Source organism: Meles meles, chromosome 2 (assembly GCF_922984935.1).
Source record: "Meles meles chromosome 2, mMelMel3.1 paternal haplotype, whole genome shotgun sequence".
Taxonomy (NCBI): Eukaryota; Metazoa; Chordata; class Mammalia; order Carnivora; family Mustelidae; genus Meles; species Meles meles.
Window position 1 is genome coordinate 168,148,720 of NC_060067.1, and position 14,652 is coordinate 168,163,371.

The 14,652-nt window shown below is 38.4% G+C and overlaps 1 protein-coding gene across 1 annotated transcript in view; it reads right to left on the minus strand.

The window, feature by feature from the left end:
* The window catches only part of ATP6V1B2 (ATPase H+ transporting V1 subunit B2), a 34,421-nt gene extending 21,211 nt beyond the window's left edge, over nucleotides 1-13,210 (minus strand). The window contains exons 1-2 of the mRNA XM_045997746.1: nucleotides 13,040-13,210; nucleotides 5,653-5,708 (exon numbers count right to left, since the gene is read on the minus strand). Coding sequence (XP_045853702.1) covers nucleotides 5,653-5,708; nucleotides 13,040-13,175 — 192 coding nt within the window. The 5' untranslated portion in view covers nucleotides 13,176-13,210. The remainder of the gene's footprint in view (nucleotides 1-5,652; nucleotides 5,709-13,039) is intronic.
* Between the last annotated feature and the right edge of the window lie 1,442 nt (nucleotides 13,211-14,652).

The window sequence follows — 14,652 nt, forward strand, 5'->3', positions numbered from 1 at the left end:
AGAGAGAAAGGTCTTAAATCCATAAAACAGCAGCAATTAGTTTTTTCTCCTGTGTATAGGTTTTAAACTAAAGAGACTAAAGAAAGGCGCAAAACTTACAATAATCACATTCCCATCACTCAGAACTGATGTTTGCTTCTGGGCTGTGTGTGTACTCACCTGCATGCTTTGTGGGGAGGGGGATAAAATGCCAATTAAAAATACAATCATCAGGGGCGCCTGGGTGGCTCAGTGGGTTAAAGCCTCTGCCTTTTGCTCAGGTCGTGATCCCAGGGTCCTGGGATTGAGCCCCGCATCGGGCTCTCTGCTTGGCAGGGAGCCTGCTTCCTCCTCTCTCTCTCTCTCTGCCTGCCTCTCTGCCTACTTGTGATCTCTGTCTGTCAAATGTATAAATAAAATCTTAAAAAAAAAAAAATACAATCATCACTATTATAATAAGATAAATGTGTCCTCAAATTCTCCTAAACAAATACATATTCCTCTTTCACTTTTAATATTTTAAAATGTAGTTTCCAAAAATAGATTTTAGTTATTTTACATAAATGACAATATACTAAATATATTATCCTGCAACTTTTCATTTTCTTCACTTGACCTTATGTTTTAGATCCATTTTGGTAATATTTACCTCATTTTATCAACATAATCATTGAAAAGCACATCACTACCTTGAGCGATGTGAAGGAAAATATCTCTCAATTAAAATATGGTGCACCACTGATTTTAAAATTCTTGATTGTGGAGATGGTAACATGAATAAATGGGCATCTTAGAATCAATGTTAAAATAAATGTAGTTAAAATGACACATTTTATGTGTCAATGGAGTTCAAGGCTATTCCAAATTTATACTATTACAAACATGCTACAAGAGCATTCTTCTATGCAGCTCCCTCAGGCCAAGTGTGTTTTCCCTAAGGTATTTGATTACCAAGTGGTGGCTACATACAGGCTGTGCCCATTCCATAAATTTAAGTTCCTCTGAAAAGGAATTGTATTAATTTACAATCTCCCTAGCAGTATACAAAATCATCATTTCCCTACAACTATGTCAATCTTACATTACTGAACTTTAATTTCTGCCATTTTGATAAAGAAAAAATTAGCATCTTTTCAACTTGTATTTTCCCAGTATTATACAGCTTTTCATGTTCACTGACAATTCAGAATTTATTACCTATGACTGGGTTATATTTCTTCTTTATATTCCCTATATTTCTTCCACTTTTCAAATGGATCTGCTTTTTCTTTAATGTATAGGAGCTTTACAGATTCTGGATATTAACCCTTTCGTAAATATAAGCTTCCACTCTGTTATCTTGCCCTTTATTTTTGTATCTTACCATACAGAAGTTTCAAAACTTTTTAAGTACTAAAACAACTTGTTCTCCTTTATGATTTGTGCCTTTTGTATCTTGTTTAGGAAAACCTTTTAATTTAAATTTATACAAATGGCTTTTGATTTTGTCTTCTAAAAGGTTGTTCAGGTTTAGGCCTTTAATTCAATTGGCTTTGTTTGTGGTATGCAATTTTACTTTTCTCATTTTCATTCTTTTTTATATATAAAACCAATTACCCCAATAATATTTACTAAGCAGCACAACATGTCCCCTATTGACCTGTAATGATGCTTTTATCTTTGACCCAAGTCAAATACCCAGCATGATAAGAATTGGTTTCAGAGTGCTTAATTTTGCTCCACTGATACAACTGCTTATGCCTGCACCCAGTCTTTAATATTAATTACTCTATCTCTAAAGGATTCTGTTCCCTGAGTGGAATCAATATATTTACTCTGAGTCCTTTCATTCACAAACATGGAATCTCCCTTTATTTTAAGTCTTCCAACAAAGCTTTATGGTTTTCTGTAAATAATGAATTCTGGAATATACAACACTCCTGATTTCTGTGGACTGATTCTTGTATCCAGCAACTGTGTTGCATCATTGTTTCTAATAGTTTACCCACTGAATGACTTTGGTTTAGTTAATTATATCACCAAGAAATGATGACTGCTGTGCCTTTTCCCTTCTAATAGCTTTATACCCTTATTTCTTTTCCCCCCTGCAGCACTGGTTAGGTTTCCCTCCTAATAGCTTTATTCCCTTATTTCTTTTTCCCCCCACAGCACTGGTTAATTTTCCCTCCTAATAGCTTTATACCCTTATTTCTTTTCCCCCCCACAGCACTGGTTAGGTTCTAAGTACAAAGACGGATAGTGTGGAAACAACCAGGCATCCTCATCTTGTTTCTGATTTAAATGAGAATTTTACCAGAGTCTCTTAAGTATGTTGTTTCCTATAGGTTATGATGGATATCTTTTAAGAGGTTAAAAGTTTGTTCTACTCTTTATTTCCAAGTGACCTTTTCTTTCTTGCTTTTTTTTTTTTTATGGAAATGAATAACTTATCAGATCCTACTTATTTATCGAGAAGGCCATAAGCTCTTTCTAGTTTAATCCATGAATGAGTTGACTTAAGCTAAGTTACTGATATATTTCTTAACATCAAATCATCTTTTTTTTTTTTTTAAAGATTTTATTTATTTATTTGACAGACAGAGATCACAACTAGGCAGAGAGGCAGGCAGAGAGAGAGAGGAGGAAGAGGGCTCCCTGCAGAGCAGACAGCCCAGTGTGGGGCTCGATCCCAGGACTGTGGGATAATGACCTGAGCCGAAGGCAGAGGCTTTAACCCACTGAGCCACCCAGGCTCCCCACATCAAATCATCTTTGTATTACTGGGATAAATTCTACTTTGTCATAATTCTATTATTTTTTTTACATAATTATGTTTGCTAATTTCCAATAGATGAGTAATTTTTATTAAGAATTTTAGAATCTGTGCTTTTAAGTGAGGATAATTATCTTTCTTCTTTTCTAGTATTACCCTTTTCTGGTTTGGAAATTAAAAATATGCCAATTTCAGGGATGCCTGGGTGCCTTGGTTGGTTAAGTGTCTGCCTCGGCTCAGGTCATGATCCCAGAGTCCTGGGATCGAGTCCCACATCAGGCTCCTTGCTGATCAAGGAGCCCACTTCTTCCTCTGCCTGCCACCTTCCCTGCTTGTGCTGTCTCTTTTTGACAAATAAATAAAATCAATCTTAAAAAAAAAAAAAAGCCAATTTCATAACATGACTTGAGTAGCAGTCTCCATCTCTATTCTGACAAAATTCATCAAGATTATCTGTTCCCTTACCCTATGACCCAGCACTTGCACTACTGGGTATTTACCCTAAAGATACAAACATAGTGATCCGAAGGGGCACGTGTACCCGAATGTTTATAGCAGCAATGTCTACAATAGCCAAACTATGGAAAGAACCTAGATGTCCATCAACAGATGAATGGATAAAGAAGAGGTGGTATATATACACAATGGAATACTATGCAGCCATCAAAAGAAATGAAATCTTGCCATTTGCGACGACGTGGATGGAACTAGAGCGTATCATGCTTAGTGAAATAAGTCAATCGGAGAAAGACAACTATCATATGATCTCCCTGATATGAGGACATGGAGAAGCAACATGGGGGGTTAGGGGGATAGGAGAAGAATAAATGAAACAAGATGGGATTGGGAGGGAGACAAACCATAAATGACTCTTAATCTCACAAAACAAACTGGGGGTTGCTGGGGGGAGGTGGGATTGGGAGAGGGGGAGGGGGCTATGGACATTGGGGAGGGGAGGCGAACCATAAGAGACTAGAAGGGTCAGGGGTGGGAGGTTGGGGGAACAGGTGGTGGGTAATGGGGAGGGCACGTTTTGCATGGAGCACTGGGTGTTGTGCAAAAACAATGAATACTGTTACGCTGAAAAAAATAAATAAAATGGAAAAAAAAAAAGAAGATTATCTGTTCCTTGACCCTTTAAATTAAAAAGCCACTATAAATCTGGGGTTATGAAACCATTCCTATACCTACCTATCATTTATTTACCAGTTTTTCCTCAGCTGGAGCTCTACCCCAAGCAAACATTCAATGAAACTTTTTGAACACTCTTAAAGTTACTTTCTCAAAGATGTCTTCTAAAGTCTTTCTCCTTACTCTCATAGCACCCCACACTTAACTCTCATAGCACTTACTAATTAGGTATGTTTATCTGCATTATATTTGCTTCTCCCCTACATGATGCTCCACTGGGGGAGGACTCACTGTTCACCATCATATCTTCTGTTCTGAGCTCAGTGTTTAACATAATTGAAACCTGAATATTTTGGGGGCACCTAGGTGGCTCAAGTCAGCTAAACACTGACTTCAGCTTAGGTCATGATCTCAGGGTCCTGGAACTGAGCCATGTGTTGGGCCCTGCTTGTCCCTCTTCCAGTGTCCCTCCCTCTGCTCATACTCTCATGCTCTCTCTCCCTCTTCTCTCTTAAATAAATAAAGTCTTAAAAGAAAAACGAAAGGCAAATATTTTTGTTTTCAATAACATTTACTCACAAAAAAGTTTCATGTTTTTAAAATGTAAGCCAAAAATGTTATCTAATAAAGACTATAGAAAAAAAAAAAAAAGCTTCCTATCTTTTCCTCAAAAATAAAAGTGCAGGCTCCACTCTTTCACAAAACATTAATGGGTACTGACCTAAACTTTGTGCAAATTGAGTACACTATATTGAGACTTTGATTCAAATTGCAGAATACTAGTATGAGACTATGGCCCAGAGGTAAATTTGTTATGTTTAATCCTGAGGTTAATTTGTATAAATACCTTGTCATGTATAAATATATAATCTTAGGGATAAAACTGAAAAAACAATGCATTTTGCCCTTTCTTTTATGAAATGATTTTCAATTTCTTTTCTGCTTCTAGAGGGGTCACATGCCAAACATATTTCCATCATTACTTTTCTCAACAAACAATAATTGTGTGCCTTTTGCCCAAACTACCCCAACATCAACCAGTACATAATTACTGTTCTAGAGAGCATACTATATCAATTATTTTCTCTGAAGATATTTTGATCATAAAGCTCAGGTAGAAGGCTTTCTGTAGGGCATTCAATTATGGTCTATATTCTACGTCACTTTTTCTATGATAACAGTCTTAGTGTTTATAATTCTTATGTACAGCTGTGGCTAAAAAAAAACACAACCCCACATCCTTAAAACAAACTAAGTAAAAACTATTCTTTGCTTTAGGGCTTTAATCACCGTTAAGATAATCTGTTCTTGTTTGCTACCTGAATACCAGTGTCAGGCCCTCAAAGATAAAAGTAACTTTGTTTATTCACTCAAAGATCTTAAAATTTAGTAAAAAAAAAAAAAGACAAATACTATTAACAAATAGCTATAACACATTTGCAGTCTATGACAAGAACCAGAAGCTACCAGAGATATACAATAACCTACAGGTTATAAAACACACTCATATATTATTACTGTTTTTCCTCAACCTATGAGGTAGGATTGGCCAAATAAATAAATAAATAAAAAATTAAAAAAATTCTGCAGATGATGTAGTTTAACAGAATCCATATTAGATCCACCACTGGAATCCAGTCTTCTGACTTTTGATTTAAAACTCATCTCCTATGTAGCACTGACATTCAGACCAAAAAGTGGGTTAAAAAATCAGAACATAAAATTTAAAGTATACTGAACAAGACCATATTCTTACATAAATGGTTAAATGATTATCTCAGTGGTATTACCTTAACATGATCTAAGATCACTAGTGGACCATTGACTCCTGATACTGTCTTGTACGCTAGAAAGAAAGAAAAGAATCAGCTTTAGTCAGACAGGACAACCACCTACAATTACCTCTACAATATTATCAAAAAGCTCCTCTCTCTATGGCACTTATAATACAGAGCACTCAAACAGAAAATTTCAAATTGAATTTATAAAATATACCTGTGCCTGTACAACTTTTCATAATCCACCTTCATCCAACCAAAACCACTTTGCATTCTTACTGTAAGTCACTTTAAGGACCCAGAATACAAAAACAAAGAAGGCACAGAGGAGCAAAGTTCTTTCAAGAGTTCCCAGTTTTATATGGAGAAGGGGGAAGCATTAAGGGCTATAACAGAGGTGTACAGAGGGTTTGTGGAAGCAGAGGAAAAACCTAGGTAAGGAGTTCTTACTTAGAAAAGGAAATGCTTTAAAGAAGAGGAGGCACTTAGCAAAGTAGATAAAGGAAAGTCTCAACAACTTTAAGCACAAGTGACAAAACTCACAAAGGAAATGAGAAAATGTCATCTGTGAGGTAAAAGCCATAATTAAAAGATGTCATTAAAAACTACAGAGAAAAGAGCTTTAGGAAGAGAGGAGCGGGTAATGGAATGAAAGGCCAGAGATCAAATATGATCCTTAAACAAACAAGCAAAAAAAAGCCAAATGTTACTGTCAGTTTAGAGGCTTCTATTTTCTACTGCAAGTTATTCTCTAGGATTAAACTACTAATCTATAAGGCATGACTCAAATCCTTCATTTTAGAAAGGAGGTAGCTATCCTGCAACCCTACCACACCTACAAACATGTCAAATGTAATGGTAATTAGTATAAAACAGAACGTTCAGGAGACAGTACTTCTAACAATGTCAGAATTAACTAAATTGAATGATCAGAACAGTTGAAAAAAATAAATGAAAAAATCTTACTATAAGGCATTAATATGTTGTGAGAAACTGTCCACTGAGAATTTTTTACTTGATTTCTTCTGAGGTCTTGGGACAGAAATTTCTGGCACAAATGTCAAATCCCAAGAATGAGGAAACCATTTAATATATCTAGTCTGTCCATTCAAGGGGCTTGAGAACTTAAAAACAGGAAGCCAGTACCCTGGTACAAATGCCAAAAACAGGAAAGCACTATTGGGGCACTTACTTGTCATTCATACTCATAGGACATTTAAACCTGATACTAATATTTTCCTGAATATCTACAATTGTAATAATCTTGAAAGAGGCTCCCAAATGACTTTTTTAACCTCAGATAATAAGAGGCAAGTCACAAATTAAAAAACTTAAGCTACCTGAATGGATGATAATGTAAAACAATTAATCATTTGTTCCCTTTAAATTACAGAAAAACCTCTGCTGTCACACTTATTTTTTATGAAAATCTTCCCCATTGTATGAAAATAAACTAATACTCTTAAAAATAATTTCTACCCCTAAAAAATTTATTGTTCTCATTTTTAGTATTCAAACAATCAATTTTTTAATGACTTTCTAAAACTGCTACATAGAAATGTAGAGGGAGCTACATTTGAAACATGTTTTCCTTAGAACCCAATTTTAAAAAAATATAGAAATAGCAGCTCAAAACCTTTACTTAAAACAGGGATAGGAGTAGGGTGTGGGCTGGTGGATTGGGGGGAGGATCCAGTTTTGAGATTTAAAGCAACTGTTTTGAATAAAATGTAACCAACAAAATCCTTCAGGTTCTGAAAATTTTTTTCACCATGATTTCACCTCCTTTAACTTTAACCTCTACAACAAACATGCTTCAGAATCTCATGTTTAAATTCAAGCTCATTTAAAATTAGGAAGTTTCACCAGTCACAAGCACAAGCATGACGGAGAAAAAGAAACACTACTCACCGTTTCTGCTGGAAACAGTGACTCAAACTGACTTCTATTAAGATTCTACTTCATCAAAAGCAGTCTCTAAATTTGCAACAATGTATATAGCCTTTTCATATAAAAAGCCTACAAGTAACTATTCAAATTAACCGATTAATACCTACACCACCAATATAATTTAATAAGTACTTGTCAGGAATTCTCACTTAATCTCCATAAAAGATCTACCAAGTTATAATAGAGAAAAATGACACTCAGAACTCAAGTAAATTGCCCAAGGATCTGAACTTACAGTCTGGCTCCAAAGTCACTTGTTCTTTTAACTCTGTACTGCAGCTCAAATTCCAAAACAAACTGGTTGTTTTTTGTGGTCTGGTACACTCTTGTAATTATTTGCAAGACTTATGTGGCTATGCTAACTCAAAATAATTCCAGGAGGCTGCAAGTTAGCTATGAAAAAGTAAGCTATTTTTACTATGTAATGCACTGGACAGTATTTTTCTTGTGTCTACATTCTGTCACTATTGCTAAACAATCTTTCTCTAATGGGAGTATAGCCACTGGAGGAGTTTTTAAGCAGAAAAGGGAGAATCTAATAATGAGATGCTTACTTCAGCAGTTTCCCCTCACTGCAAAACACACACACACACACACAAAGCAAGGAAACTACTTCGGATACAAATCAGAGCTTAAGGAACATGGACTTTTTTTTTTTAATTTATTTCTTTGACAGACAGAGATCACTAGTAGGCAGAGAGGCAGACAGCGAGAGAGGGAAGCAGGCTCCCCGCTGAGCAGAGATCCTGATGTGTGGCTTGAGCCCAGGACCCTGGGATCCTGATCTGAGTCAAAGGCAGAGGCCTAACACACTGAGCCACCCAGGAACCCCAGGAGCATGCATGATTTAAATTAAACTGACATATACAAATTGAACACTAACAATAACCCAAACCCAACCAAAAATATCACCAAACTACATTTGGAGAGTGCTTTGTACTTACACAGAATATCTTCAGATAGGTTACCCCATTTCAGGCTCACAAAATGCTGGGAGGTAGGCAAGGCTGATATACCCACTCTACATTTAAAGAAACTAAGGCTCTGAGAAATGTGTTATTAAAAGGGAGAACCAGACTTAGAACTGGTTTTTTGTTTGTTTGGCTTCCCCCACCCCCCACCCCAATTCTAAGGTTGGCATTCTATGACTTTACAGTATTTCTGAACTTAGTCTCCAATATAATTAAAAAATATAGATGACACAGTTCCTACATTTGGATTACAAACAGGTACTAGAAGACAGTTTATATAGCAACTATAGCTTTTTTCCATAATAATAAAATGTTTAAAAAAATACAAGCAGAAAAAATGATATCAAACTCTATTTAACTCTAAACAGTATTTATCCAGCCTTCCTCACTATTATCATTAACAGCCCAAGGCAGAGAGAAGTTTCAAGTAAAGCTGCCAAAGATATTATAGCTGCTCTTCTAAAAAGTCAAAACCTATTCACAAGTTATATAAACATTTCTGTTTACCAAAATAATGAACACTCTTCTTATGAGAATTTCCAAATGAATAAGAAGTTAGGTCTGCAGAGGATATTCAGAATTTCTGACAACACTGACACAAGTTACATTACATGGTGAGCACATTTTAAGACCAAAAAGTTACATCTTTGATCCTGAACTATCAAGCAGGCAATAAATATTTATGGAGTAATATTTCAAAACCAAAATCTACAAAGGTTTTTGTAGAAGTATATGTTCTGTAAGATGACATCCTCTTCCTCCTGCAGGATATGAGATTGTTTAACACTAGTAACGCCACTTAATGATTGTGAAATTTTCGACGAGAAAATTGGACAGTCATTGCACAAGAGATCCAGTACTCTAGTCTCTTATTAGCAAAACAAAAATCCCCGGCAATTATCTTCTATTGTGCAAGAACAGTAGAGATGCACACCCTGACAGGTGGACAAAAAGGGAGAGGTTCTAGAAAAAGAGGTTCTAGAAAAAGTAGACCTATGATTCCTTTACTTGACTTTTTCATTGAGGATACCTCTGTTTTATGAAATAAGAAACAAGGTTAGTTCTGATCTAAGGTCTCAAGAACAATGGAGATTATCTAATTCAAAATGTTCAGTATCTAAAAGTTCAGTATGTATTATTGAACTGTGCTCAAAGTTTAAATAATTAAGTTTTCTTTCCTTGTGAATTTAGAGACTCAACTAAAGTGCTCAAGATTATTCTAAGGCTGTGCATCTCATTTCCCATTTCTTGTTAACAGATCCAATATCATGAAGTTGTTTTAAAACAGGATCCAATTTGTACAGTGGTACTGCCAATATTATTAGTCCCATTCCTTCATTCAAAAGCACACATTAAGTAACTACATTAATATACCACCTAAGACGGTCTAATCAATCTTTAGAAAAATTAAGAGGTTAATCAGTATTTATTCAGAAGGAATTAAAACTGTTGGGCTAGAATAAAGAATGTGGCAATTTAAGGATGATATTCAAATGTAGTTAGCTGTTAGCCTAAGTCTGGAATCATTTATGCTATTCAGAATAACACAGATACAGAAAAGCAACTCAACTAAGTGTCCCAATTCCCTACTCTGATTCCAGCCACACTGAAAATCTACTAAACTATTAGAACAAGGTTTAAATGCAAGTTATAAAACAATTACAAGACACCTTCAATGTGTCAAGTACTGTGAAAGGCAGTGAGGATACAAAAAAGGGTTCCTGAGGTTCAGGTTTTTTTTATTAATTTATTTATTTGACAGAGAGAAATTACAAGTAGGCAGAGAGGCAGGCAGAGAGAGAGGAGGAAGCAGGCTCCCTGCCAAGCAGAGAGCCTGACGCGGGACTCGATCCCAGGACCCTGAGATCATGACCTGGGCCGAACGCAGAGGCTTTAACCCACTGAGCCACCCAGGCACCCCCTGAGGTTCAGTTTTAACCATTATAACAATTTTGTCAGGAGGAATCTCATCTGAAATTGTTTTTTTTTTTTTTTTTAAGATTTTATTTATTTGACAGAGATCACAAGTAGGCAGAGAGGCAGGCAGAGAGAGAGTGGGGGGAAAGCAGGCTCCCCACTGAGTAGAGAGCCCGATGTGGGGCTCCATCCCAGGACTCCGAGATCATGACTGAGCCAAAGGCAGAGGCTCCAAACCACTGAGCCACCCAGGAGCTCCTCATCTGGAATTCTTTAGCCACTGGCTAAGCACACAAAGAATACTGAAAAAGCCTACTCATCTCCCCTAAGGGTTAACAATCATGGAGTACTCTTGAAACAATTTTATTATTTCTGTTGATACTCTTCGAACTGACACAGAATGAATAATTATATGGTAACTGACTAACGCACCCCTATAATCTTTTCCTAGAAGCACCACTAATATCTGTCTACCCAAAGAAAAGTAAAACATGCAAATGCAGTTCATAAAAGAATATGAATTATTAGATATGAATTTATTGTCAGAATCTATAGAAGATAGAAGAAGAATGCAACATCAGTTAATTTCTTGGAACATTCACTTCAGCTTATATAAACCTCCAGTAAGCGTTCTCAGATAATTCAGATTAATTCCCACTGTAAAAAGCACATCTCAGCAAACCATGGAATCAACTGTGTTTTTCTTCTTCCTCATACTGCAGTGCTGTCATATGACCTAGTGACAGATCAGGATAGGATTAGTCAGACTGGAGGGCGGCTAGACTGAAACCCTTCATCTGAAATTCTTTTAAACCAATGAGCCACCCACAAACAAGCATTCTGGCAACTAACCAGTGCAAACATAGTCTCACCACCTGGGGAAACATCAGCTTCCCAAGTTTTAAAGAGTCTATTTCCAAGGCTCATCCCGAATTCTGAAGGAAGCTGTGAAGAGACCTGCTACTGCACAACTGTACTGGTTAGTAATTAAAAAAAAAATTTTCTTTTGGAACTACTGGGTAGTCCACTTAAAACCGCATTTATTAAAGCAGGTTTGTTTCCTTTTTTTTTTTTTTTTTTTTTTAATAATCACAGCACTTAAACACGCATATGACATATTCTGCACATAATACTATATAATATGGGTATTATGGGTGGCTCAGTGGGTTAAGCCTGTGCCTTCGGCTCAGGTCATGGTTTCGGGTCTGGGATGGAGCCCCACAACCAGCTCTCTGCTTAGCAGGGAGCCTGCACCACCCCCCCCCCCCCCCCCCCCCCCCCCCCCCCGCCCCTTCTCTGCCTAGCTTTCTGCCTACTTGTGATCTGTCAAATAAATAAATAAAATATTTTAAAAAATACTATGTAATATGGCCAAAGCTGCTTGGCTTCCCCAAGATAGCCTTCCACTTAATTGTGTTAGGTTTAACTTGTCAGTAAATGAAGAAACAATGGTTTAAAAAAAACAAAACAAAACAAACAAACAAACAAAAAAAAACAAGAGGACCACCAACGAGAATCAAACGGAAATTCAGAGGCGCCTGCTGCCTCAAGTCAGTTGAGCAGGCGACTCTTGATCTCAGGGTCCCGAGTTCAAACTCAGTGCTGGGCTCCACGTTGGGCATGGAGCCTACTTTAAAAAAAAGAAAGAAAGAAACAGAATTTTAGTTTCTGTTCTGCCAATAACTGTTTAAAATCTGGCAAGTCCTGCTCCTGCCAGAACCTTAGGCTTCCTACTGTAAAACGAGAGCGTTAGACTAGATGACCTACAGGGTACTTTTCAGCAGTAGCGTCTCTGATACCAACGTGTGCTCCTGTGGAGCAGTCCCTCCACAGAACGTCTCCCTCTGGCTGCGGGCCTGACCTTCATCAACGAAGGGCCAGACCACGTCAGCGACAGCACTACTTGGTCTCCCTCGGAAGAACCCCTGATCAGCCCTGAAGATCTACACCGGCGGGAGGAGATGGGAAAGGGCGTTCCCTCGACCCCTCCATATCCAGCTGAGGTCAGGGGATGATTAAGATTGAAGTGACAAGAAGCTGCTTTCTGGGGCACCTGGGTGGCTCAGTGGGTTAAAGCCTCTGCCTTCGGCTCAGGTCATGATCCCAGGGTCCTGGGATCGAGCCCCGCATCGGGCTCTCTGCTCAGTGAAGAGCCTGCTTCCCTTCCTCTCTCTCTCTCTGCCTGCCTCTCTGCCTACTTGTGATCTCTGTCAAATAAATAAATAAAATCTTAAAAAAAAAAAAAAAAGAAGAAGAAGCTGCTTTAGCGACTAGAAGCAAGAGCCCGACGGTGCTCCAGTCAAGGAAGTTGGAGAGGGCGGGTCAATAGCCAGGAGCCCACCAACCCCAGGAAAGAGTTCTCGTCGCTGCTCTTGCCCTCCGCCCACCTATGTTACGAGAACATCAGGTACACTCAAATCTCCTAGAGACAGACGAATGAGTCAGAACAGGTGGGATGAGAAAGGGAAAAATAAACCCCCCTCCCTCGCTAAGCAGGTGAATGGAAGCAAGAGGCTGAGCTAAGGAGCAAGACAGGATTCGTCTCTTTCTCTGATACTCACTCAGGCGAGGCTGGGAAAGGTAGTTCCGGCTAACTGCCAGCGCTTGCTCCCGAGATCCCGCCACAGGCCCAATGGTGGGCACGGGAAGCTCGGGTGCGGCCCCGTTCACGATCCCCCGCATCGCCCGCAGCGCCATCTTGTCTCCTCCGTCCCGACTGGCTCCGCAGCCGCCCCGCGCAGGCGCAGATATAGCGGGGGGGGGGCTGCGCTCCCGGATCCGCCCACGCCCGCTGCGGAGCGCCGGCCTCACCCCGCCCCCTTCGCAGCGCGCCTCCCGCAGCCTCGTGACTCGAGTTCCGCGTGGGCGGGGCTGAGCCGGCGCACTGGCCAGAGGAGCTGACCAGCGTGCTGCGAGCGAGGGCGTTAGGCCAGGGACAGAAGAGAAGCGTTGAGAGGGTCCCAGATAGAAAAAAAGGCACGACTTAAGAGAGAAAGGAAGAAACAAGGAAAAAAGGGTGCGCATGAAGGGAGGGAGGGGGAAGAAAGGTAAGCACGTACAAGGAAAGGTCAACTGGTGTCCATTTTCATGACACTGAAAGTGCTGAAAAACCACTTTGAAAAACAAAAAAACGTTAAACCTATTCTAGTGATTAACATAGGCTAGTAAGTGCTATCATTTCTTGCACTTTACTGTCTTCCTATCCGATTTATTCACTGATACATCCATTCAAAAACCATATAGTGGACTATTTAGGACGGTGTGAAACACAAAGTGTAATATCTTTCAATATTATTTTAAAGAGAGAACTCATACAAAAATGACTAGGTGGTTGTAGGAGGTGACAGTCCAGGCGTAGGGCCTGAGTGATCGAATTGATTGTGGGTCTGTTTATAGGTACAGCATAGAGAAGGAAGTAAAAAACCTCGTCAGTGGTGGTGGAGAAAAAGAGAAAAGCTAATTGGGGATGTGTTAAGTTTCCAGAAATCTCATTCTGAAGGAGATTTCTAGTGAATTATACAGGTCAGTGCCTCACAAGAAGGTATCTAGACTAAATCGAGATCAAAATTTCTGACTTATCACCAGGTACCTCACACAGAAATAAAATATGTGGGTCAGAGAATGTGTGTACTGTGGGGAGATGCTAAAGATCATCTCTAAGGGATCACTAAGATCAGGGGATGAATAAATGAAGAGTATACTGCAATCAAATTTGGAACGATATTAGAATTGTGAAAACCTAGAACACATGTCCTAGATGCAAAAGGAAAAGAAAATCTTTAGGAAAGATTATTGTATAATGCCGAAAACAGAAGAGAAGGCAAGTGATCGAAGTATTAGAAATACTCATTGTATTTGGCCATTAGAAAATCATTGTGATATGATGGGGAGATAGATGCTTAATAGAGAACAATAACCTTTTGTACATATGTGAAATTTTTAGGGTTTGAACTGTATGTCTGGACGGTATATTACAAATTAAGTGAACATTACTTGGTTATTTCAAGTCTATTCTAGGTGAATCTCATCTCATTCTAGGTGAATCTCATTATCCCTTTGGTATAAATGCTCACAGCTCTTTTGAGCCATATCACTGAAGCAAACATTCCTTAATTTTGAGTGATATGAGCATCATTTAGTATATCTTAATAATTATTGAAAAGAAAGGGAAAAC